The 9,228-nt window shown below is 41.9% G+C and overlaps 1 protein-coding gene across 2 annotated transcripts; it reads right to left on the minus strand.

Moving 5' to 3' along the window:
* Positions 1–4,397: 4,397 nt before the first annotated feature.
* Positions 4,398–9,218, minus strand: PRSS37 (serine protease 37). 2 transcript variants are annotated; one of them, XM_068550197.1, is made up of 5 exons: positions 9,185–9,218; positions 7,416–7,557; positions 5,873–6,123; positions 5,114–5,250; positions 4,398–4,538 (listed from the first exon to the last, which is right to left on the minus strand). In XM_068550197.1, exons 1-5 carry the CDS (start codon positions 9,216–9,218, stop codon positions 4,398–4,400), a joined length of 705 nt encoding a protein of 234 aa, XP_068406298.1. The 2 variants fall into 2 exon arrangements, with proteins under 2 accessions (XP_068406298.1, XP_068406297.1); XM_068550196.1 differs by having other exon boundaries at positions 5,870–6,123.
* Between the last annotated feature and the right edge of the window lie 10 nt (positions 9,219–9,228).

Below are 9,228 nucleotides of genomic sequence, written 5' to 3' on the forward strand. Positions count from 1 at the left end.
GTGGCTAGAGTAGAGGGTGTAGTGGGCACTGAGGTCAAAAGGGCCATGGAGCCCATGATTTTAGGGACTTTATAGACCATTGTTCAAGTTTTATCTTCTATTCTGAGTGAGATGGGGAACCATTGGAGGGTTTTTAGCAGAGGCAAGTGACAAAACTTGACTTAGGTTTTAAAAGACCACTTTGGTAGTTGTACTGAGAATAGGTTAAATTTAGTAAGGCAAAAGTAGAAGAATAAAATGGGTTGGGGGATATTGCACTGCTCCAGGTTTACCAGGGTGGTTGCAGTGGAGACAGGGAGACGTGGTAAGATTGTCGAAATGTTTTGAAGATAGACCTGGCAGGATTTACCTATAGATTAGATATAAGATATGAGAGACGAGAGGAATCAAAAGTGACTCCAAAATTTTTGGCCTGAGTAAATTGCAGGGTCATCAGCTTGTCATCAGTTCATATGGGGAAGATCGTGGGTGAGGCTGGTTGACTTGTGGGTAAGACTTGGAGTTCAGTTTTGAACATGTTAAGTTTGAGATATATATTAGATATCAAAGTAGACTATATGAGTAAAATACTTGAGACTGGACATCAAGGGAAAAGTCCAAACTGGAGATATATATTTGAGAGCTGTTAGATTATATATCATATTTAAAATCTTAAGACTAGCATAGATCACTAAGGAAGTGGATGATATGTATAAGAGAAGAGGGCCAAGGCTAAAACTTGGGGAACTCTGATGTTAAGAGGTTGGAGAAATGTGGTGGAATCAATAGAGGAGACTGAAAAGAAGTAACCAGTGAGATAGATGGAAAAAAGGTGATGTCCTGGAGGCCAAGTAAAGAAAATGTTTCCAGGAAGAGGGAATGACTAACATTTTCAATTGATGCTGATAATGTCAAGTAAAATGAGAGCTGAGAATTGACTTGTGGATTTAGAAATATACAAGTTATTGGTGACTTTAGAAAGAGTAGTTTTAGAGGGAGTGCTGTGCAAAAGCCAGATTTGAGTTGGATCAAGAGACTGGGATGGAGAGGAATTGGTGGAAAAAAGTGAAAATAGACAACCTTTTCAAGGAGTTTTGCTGTAAGTTGCAGGAGAGAATAACAGCCGGGGCAGGGGACATGAGATCTAAATACAGTTTTTTAATGGGAGATATAACAACGTGGTTCTGTGTTGATGGGACTGATGGGAGGGGGGAGAGAGAGAGAGAGAGAGAGAGAGAGAGAGAAAGAGACATAGAGACAGAGAGACTGAGAGACCGAGAGACCAAAAGAGAAATAGTACCAGAGTGATTTTCTTGACTAGAAGAGAGGGGATGAGATCTAGTGAATAAGTGGAGCCTTTGCTTTAGATACAAGCTGTTAAAATCTGCACAAAATCATCAGGAAAGCCTATGTCAAGCGCAGCGTCATTTATTAATAATCGTTCCAGCTAGGGAAAACTTTATCAAGAACAGAACATCAGTGATGTTCACAGAAGGGGAGTTACAGAAGGTTTTTTAAGGGCTAGCTCTTATGATTATAAATTGGGTGGTCTTTTCTGGGTGAGCTTTTGGAAATGGGCAATGAATAGGGATTGGTCACTTTTAATTGGCTTTGGAGCACAGAGTGCATTCAGTGTTTCTTTTTCCGTCTGGATTCTGAAACTTTTGTGTTTTCTTTCCAGATAGGTTGTGGTTTGTTCTTGCTTGTTTTGCAGAATTGATAATTTTCTGACAGGTAGAATTATGGATTTAATTTTCATTTCTCAGACTTCCTTTTGGTCATCCTCTGGCTGAGGCTATAGGACAGATGATTTTGAATGGTGATCCAGATCTACACTGCTGTTTGAGTTATCTTTTGTCATACTGATGGTAATTTTGATTTAAACAAGTCCTAATCTTTCTTGTTGCTTCTATTGCATAATTGTTCTTTGCATCATTTGATGAGACAGCAGCTGCATGGCAGCATTTAAGGGAGTTTTCACACATTTGAACATAGCACAGTTTGCAGTCTACTTCGAAGAGTGATTGATATGATTTGTTTATGCCTAAGTCATAGGCAATGGGAGTAGAGGAAATACTTTGCCTGGAATACTGTTGCCTTTGCATTCAACACTTGAAGACTTGACTTCAACTCAAGGAATTTTTTTTTAAAATGGATCTAACTTTGTTAAGTTTGTGCCTTGACCAGGTTGCTACCTTAAAAGGAAATAGGGCGTTGGGCTTTTTTTTTTTTTTTTTTTTAAATATCGGTGTCCATGTACGTTTTCTTTTCTTTCTTTTTTTTAATTTTATAGCTACTTTATTTATTTATTTATTTTTGGCTGTGTTGGGTCTTCGGTTCGTGCGAGGGCTTTCTCTAGTTGCGGCAAGCGGGGGCCACTCTTCATCGCGGTGCGGGGACCGCTCTTCATCGCGGTGCGCGGGCCTTTCACTATCGCGGCTCCTCCCGTTGCGGGGCACAGGCTCCAGATGCGCAGGCTCAGTAATCGTGGCTCACGGGCCTAGTTGCTCCGCGGCATGTGGGATCTTCCCAGACCAGGGCTCGAACCCGCGTCCCCTGCATTAGCAGGCAGACTCTCAACCACTGCGCCACCAGGGAAGCCCCGGGCTTTTTTTTTTATGTTTTCCTCTGACATTCTTTTTAACCTGATTTACATTTCACAGGGTCAGGAAGCAATGCCAAGTGGCAAGACAATATTAGAAATTCTATTTTGGGAGTGGGATGAGGTTGGTGGGAAGTATCAAGGAGGCTTGGATGCCATTCTAATAAGTTTAGAATTTATTCTCAGGGCAATCGGGAACCATTGAAGGTTTTTAAATCCCGTTATAAAAAGCAGTTCTTTTAGGGGCTGTGGATTTAAAAGTTGTATTAGTTTTCTATGGCTGCTGTAACAAATTACCACAAACACCTTAAATCAATAAAATGTATTACCTTAAATCAATACAAATTTATTATCTTACAGTACTAGTAGTAGGTCAGAAATTTGACAGATTTCACTGGGTTAAAATCAAGTTGTCAAGGATTGTAGGACTAAGGTTCCCATTTCTTTGCTAATTGGTGGCTGAGGGTCATTTCCAGTTTCTAGAGACTGCTCATGTTCCTTGCCTTGTAGCTCCCTTTTTCCATCTTCAAAGCCTGTAGTGGGGGGTAGGTCCATCTCATGCTTTGAATCTCTGCTGCCTCTTCTGTTGTCACGTCTCTCTGGCCAAATATTCTGCCTTCCTCTTCCACTTTTAAGGGCCCATGTGATTACATTGGTCCCACCCAGATAATCCAGGATAATCTCAACGTCCATAAGCATAATCACATCTGCAAAGCTGCATTTTCCATGTAAAGTAACATATTCATGGGTTCTGAAGATTAGGGTGTGGACATATTTTGGGGGCATTATTCTGCCTAACACAGATGTCATTAAAGTATAGATTGTATTTTAAACCTTGGGAATAGAAAATGTTACTCAAGGATAGTGTGGGGTTGTTTCCTGAATCTTCATCTGCTGGGAGATTACTTTAACCTTCCTTGTCCTGTATGACCAAATCTCTTGGGTATCCTGAATTCCTCTATCACTTCCAGACCTGGGATATCTGGAGAGATGTTTTACCAAGTTCTCAACCAGAGGACTGGTACCTGCTTTCTTGACCTTGTTAATCCCATGGTCTGAGGCCAAACCCAATTTCTGCCCTTCTTTCACCTCCCCTCAGCTATCTCTACCTCTTAAGCTCTGCTGCTGCCCTGATGCTGTGCTGTCCTTGGATCTAAATGACTGCTTCGTCTCGCTCTGGAGCTGCCAGGCCTCCCTTTGGACTTGATTGGTGATTGTTGTCACTGTCCTGACATTTCTTTTCAACCTCCTACCCATCCGCTAGCTCTCTCCCTTCAGCCTGCTGCATTTTGGGAGAGTTTATTTCAGTACCCAAGATCTGAGACACAATTGAGAGCTTCAAGCCCTTTGAATGGTAAGAGAGGTAGCAGGAAAACAGAAGCCAGCATCTCTTGTGATGCCATGGACTTGCCTATAATTTCGAGGCTAAGAGCACAGGGCTGAGAATCTGACATTTTGGGGTTCCATTTCAGGTTCTGATATTTACCAGCTATAGATAATGTTAAGTAACCTATATTAGTCTCAATTTTCTTATTTGTAAAGTAGGAATAAACGATAACCTCAAAGGGTTGTTATAAGCATTAAATGAGATAATGGATATAACCCAGTACAATGTAGAAAGTGCTTATTTCATATTTTGTTCTTGGTTCTTCAGATCATTATGGGATATGGACAGAGACACAAATAAGAAAACATAGGATACTGGTGTGATACATCCAAATATTTCTATTTGGACGTTTTATTTTGAATTTGGGGAAAGTTGTGGTTAGTATTGTCAGTGGCAGAGCCACTGGGATGCAGAGGGAGTAGTCTGGTCTTATTTGTCTTTAGTGACTTTCTCAATCCAGGTGATATATTTCTGAACATTGGTGTAGATGCCCACATCCCCTCCCATGAAGTGTCCGACCTCGATCCCCTGTAGCTTGCCTTTGCAGATGACAGTAGCAACGGCCACCTCCTACAAGGGATCATGCAGAGAGAGGGAGAGAGACAGATATGGTCAGATCTTCTCTTTATAGGAGCCCTCTCGTCCGCAATGTGGATGCGCCCTGTCTAGAGGTAGCATGCTGCATCAAGAAAAGAGCACTGAGTTGGGAGACTGGAAGCTTGAGTCATTTATCTAGCTTTGTCGTAACTAATGTGACATTGAGAAAGTCAGAGAAAAACCTTTCTAGAACTCACATGTAAAATGAGTCAAACTCCATTTGTTTGAACTGGTTAAGCCAGTTTCAATTTGTGAAAAGTTTGAATTAATTATTTAAAAGCAATGCCTGTTTCAAAGTTGCATCTATGAGAATAAAAACCTAGCAAAGTGTTATTAACTCTAGGTACTGCGTGATGCCCTTTAATGAATACAGACATCTCTAAGGAGGGCCCTTTACTGAAAAAAGTGGGGGGCTTTGCTGCAGCCTTATCAAATTTTCAAAAATTTACGAAGCTGTGGGCTTTCAGTTTTTTAAATATCACGATTAAATAGTTAACTGGACATATATAATACAAGTAAGTGAAAGTTGAATAGAGAGAAAAGATTACCCCAAAAATTCGACTGAACACTTTCACAAATTTAACACATATGGAGTTTCTGTGGCTTTTTCCTTGTTCGGTTTTCTGGCAGTCTGCATCAGACATCATGGGGGCCTCCAGGTTCTGCCTTAAATCAGGGTGTCTGCCTGAGGGAAGACAGGGATAAAAGAAACCTTCCTGTTCACAATTGGTTTATTTTTCACAATTGTTATTTAGCGCTCCAATTACCACCTTCTGTTTCAACTGGTGTTTTGTGTGTGTCTGAAGAAAATAATGAGACAAAGGGAAGACATGATTTTGTGCATGGTTATGAGAGTTAATCTTGAGGATTTTGAAATAGCCTTTATGTCCCTTTAAAAAGCAGAGTTTTCTTTCTTCTCTGTGTCTGTTCTTGGAGGCATAAGAGGTGACCTGACTCAGGTTCTCAGGTGTCCTCCACATGTTAAGTGAGCCAGTATGGGAGAGGGGAGCACAGACTCCTTAATGTGAATTGTACCTCTGACGATCAGGAATGGCATGGCCTCTGTGCAGAGTCAGGTGGCCTGGTGGCCCCCTCTGCCAAAGCTCTGAAGAAGCAGTGGAGCATTAGTCACCCTGGGAAGGGAGGAGCTTTGGACTTCTGGGAGGGTCTCTTTTTGTCAGACCACTCATATAGTATCTCCCTTTGGTCTCCATCCATTCTCCTCCCTTCTCAGCTATACAGACATGGGTGCTCCTCTTCAGGGATAACTGATGACCCTGATTTTCTGTGGGAGGTGCACTCACCGCTGTTGTCTTGGCTCCAGTCCAAGCCTGAAAGCATACAGACGGTGCCTGGCTTGACGGTGCTGGTGGCCAGGGGAATGGGCTGGACTTTGTGGTTGAGGTTGGCGGGCTTAGCCAGCCTAATGAGCATGAGGTCATCCTGGGGGGAACTATGACTGTAGTTCCAGTAGCGGACAATCTGGATAGGGTCAATTATCTGCTCTGTCCCATCTCTGATTCTGACCCTGAGATTTCCCAGCATCACTTTCAGGTTTCTGGAGGGATAAGGGGTTGGAAGTAATCATCATCATCATCGTCATCATCATCTAAGCTGATGTTGAATGTTATAGTGTGCCAGATACTTTGCCAAGGGCTTTATCTGGATTCTAGATTACGTCATTTACCACTCACAACAAATCTGTGAGGTGGATTCTATTTTGAATCCCCATTTTACAGATGAAGTAACGGAGGCACGTAAGAGTATTCACCCATGTCACACAGTTAAGTGGTGGAGCCTTTAACCACTATGTTTTCATGTAGTGTCCTTAATGTAGTGGAGAAGAAAAGGATGCATGGCATAGAAATATTATTTTCCCTCCTTTCCAGCTCCAGCCTATCAGATTGGGCATTTCCATTCTGGTGGAAGTAAGAGAATGAGGTGACTTGAGTGTTGGATATCTCCTGTTTGCTTCATCAGATCTACTCACAACTCTTTCATCCTGCCCTGTACTTGGGAAGGTGATATATGTGGATTAAGTCAGTGGGCTTTCTGGTCCTCTAGCGTTTGATTGGTATTTGGCCAATAAGAAGCACCGGAAAGTAAGGGGAGGGAGAAGGGAGAGGTTGGAGTATATATCCTCCCATCTTTCTTCCTGTAAGGTTGCCACAGGGCGTGGCTGTTGGCTGTCTCTTGACGAAAGGTTACAGCCCCTATCAGGCAGTCTCTGCGCACAGGGCTCTCTCTCTCTCTCTGTCTCTCTCTCTCTTTCTTTCCCCCTCCCCCCTTGTAAACATTCTCTCCCCCACCGCTTTACGTCTAGGGGTAGTAACTGCACCTTTCTGATACTAAACGCGGGGGGACTGAACTATTCCCTGTGTTTTCCCTATAACGAGACCATACCTTTCTCATTAGTTCTTTTTATAAACTCTCCTCAACTTAATCAAATTTGAGTGTACCATCAGTTACCTGCTGGTCCCTTAACTGACAAAACACATTCCTATTGCCAGTAAAAAACTTGAAAAACCGACGGGAGACTGAAGAGGCATAGTACGTAGAACGGGGCTCCTCTAGAGCAGCACTGCTGACGTGTGGGGCCGGGTTCTGCTCTGCGGTGGGGCTGCTCTGTGCGCGGTGGGGTGTTCGGCTGCATCCCTGCCCTGGCCTCTGTTCGCAGGGTAGGCGCCCTTAGCGCAGCCTCCCCCCATCCCTCATCCCATTGTGACAGCCAAAGGTGTCTGCCTTTGCCAAATGTAAATACCCTGGAGGGGAAGCTGCCTCTACTTGAGAACCACCGGCGGCGCAGAATGAGTATAGCTGTTGTAGTGGGTAAGGATGCCCGGCACTCACGGTAGGTAGCAGTGAGCGGGGGCCAGCACCCAGTTGCTTTTGATGAGGACACCCACACAGGGGTTGAAGTGAGACTTGAGGTATACCAGATAGGGGGCATGGTCTTCTTTCTGCACAGATGAGTGAGCGGGGAAAAATGTCCCTGAGAAACATATATAAGATGTTCTTAGAACGAATAAGACAATCAACTACTTCCTAGTTGAATAGAAATATGGATGATTTTAAAGAAGTAATCAGTTGGCCAGGAAATGTGAAAATGTTTGACATTTTTTTCGAATAAAAATGTAAATCAAAATGACATAGTGTTTCATCTAATATTTATACAAATCATTTTTGTTTAATATTGGTAATATTCAGTCTAAGAAAGTACAGTGAGAGAGACTCTCATTTACTGCTTATAGGAATGGGAATTTATTCTATTTTCTTGAAAAGCAATTCAGAAATGGGCATCAAGAATTGTAAATGGTTCGTCAACTTTGACCTAATATTTCCAAAGCCAAGAATTCTTGATTCTAAAGAAATAATCAGATGTAGACAAAGGTTATTAATAAATGTGCTCATTTTAACGCTATTTATAATAGCTAAATGGTTGAAATATGAGTGTCCAATGAAGTAATGTTGGACATTGAAATACAAAAGTATATGAACAAATGGAACGTCATATACATTAAAATTATATTTGTAATGAATATTAAACAGCAAAGGAAATATTGATAACCTTTAAGTTAAAAAATAAAAATGTACATTTAATCCAGTAATCTAATTGTCTAAAAACAAGTAAAGAAACAAAAATAAACCATTAAAAATAAATAAAACCTGGGAGTAAATTCAGACAATGCATTAGCATTGTTTCTACTTTTTAATATTTCCAAATTTTCTAGTATGAACATGCAGTGCTTTTATAAATGAATTATATTATTAAAAAAAACTAGAGAATAAAGAGGAAGGCTGATTCTCATATCAGAAATATTGTGCTTGTCTCAGCTGCCCTTGGTTCTTATGTTAGTCCTCCCCAAGCCCAGTCCTGTGCCTCACCACACCCTTCTCTGTGTGGTCACACAGTTAGAAACACCAAGGAAAAAAGGGTGGAGTGTTATTGAGGACAAGAGACATTGAGCTCTTGTTCTAAGTGCTTTACATGGATTTATTTAATCTTCACAATGACTCTGTAATGTAAGTAGTAATATCCCCATTTTGACTGTAGAAACTGAAGCACAGATAGATTAATTAACTTGTCTAAGCTCACACAGCTAATTTGTGATGCAACCTAGGCAAGTCAGGGTGTGGTGGGAAAGGCCTCACCAGCCAATTCTGCCATCAGAAGAACGTCATGGTAGTCAGGAAGTGTAGGACATAGGGCCCTAGCATTTGATCTTTTGCTCCCACGTTCTCCATTCCCTGCATTCTGAGTCTCTAAGCTTTTGAAAAAGGGGGCGTATCAGATGTCAAAATGAGTACTCTGTCCTTGTGAGTACACTAGACTTGCCTGCTGTGTGATGAAGCCCCCATTTTGGAATAACCAGGGTGGAACACTCACTGTTGAGCATTCTCTGAGGCAGGTGTACACCATAACCTACCCCATAGCTTAGCACTGGGGGCTCAGCCTGTCCCGAGAGCCTTTGGAGTCTGAGAGGGGAGACCCCTAATTATGCTTCTGACAGTTTCTCTTGACTCTTCTTTTGCACCTTCCACACATCCTGCCTCTGCCTCACTCCATCCTATATTAACCTGTGCCTTATAGGACAGAGTAGAAAGTCATGGATACATACCAGCAAGGACACTCAAACAGAAGATAAATTTCATAGCCGTCTAA

Source organism: Eschrichtius robustus, chromosome 8 (genome assembly GCF_028021215.1).
Source record: "Eschrichtius robustus isolate mEscRob2 chromosome 8, mEscRob2.pri, whole genome shotgun sequence".
Taxonomy (NCBI): domain Eukaryota; kingdom Metazoa; phylum Chordata; class Mammalia; order Artiodactyla; family Eschrichtiidae; genus Eschrichtius; species Eschrichtius robustus.

Bases quoted from the DNA above. Each gene is read 5' to 3' on its own strand.
- PRSS37 (XM_068550196.1), bottom strand. From the start codon at position 9,218: ATGAAATTTATCTTCTGTTTGAGTGTCCTTGCTG. The intron at 5,251-5,869 runs GTGAGTGCACCT...GTCTTCCCTCAG, and splicing joins CTGGAGCCAAGACAACAGCG to GCAGACACCCTGATTTAAGG. The intron at 4,539-5,113 runs GTAATCTTTTCT...GATCCCTTGTAG, and splicing joins TGTTCAGTCGAATTTTTGGG to GAGGTGGCCGTTGCTACTGT.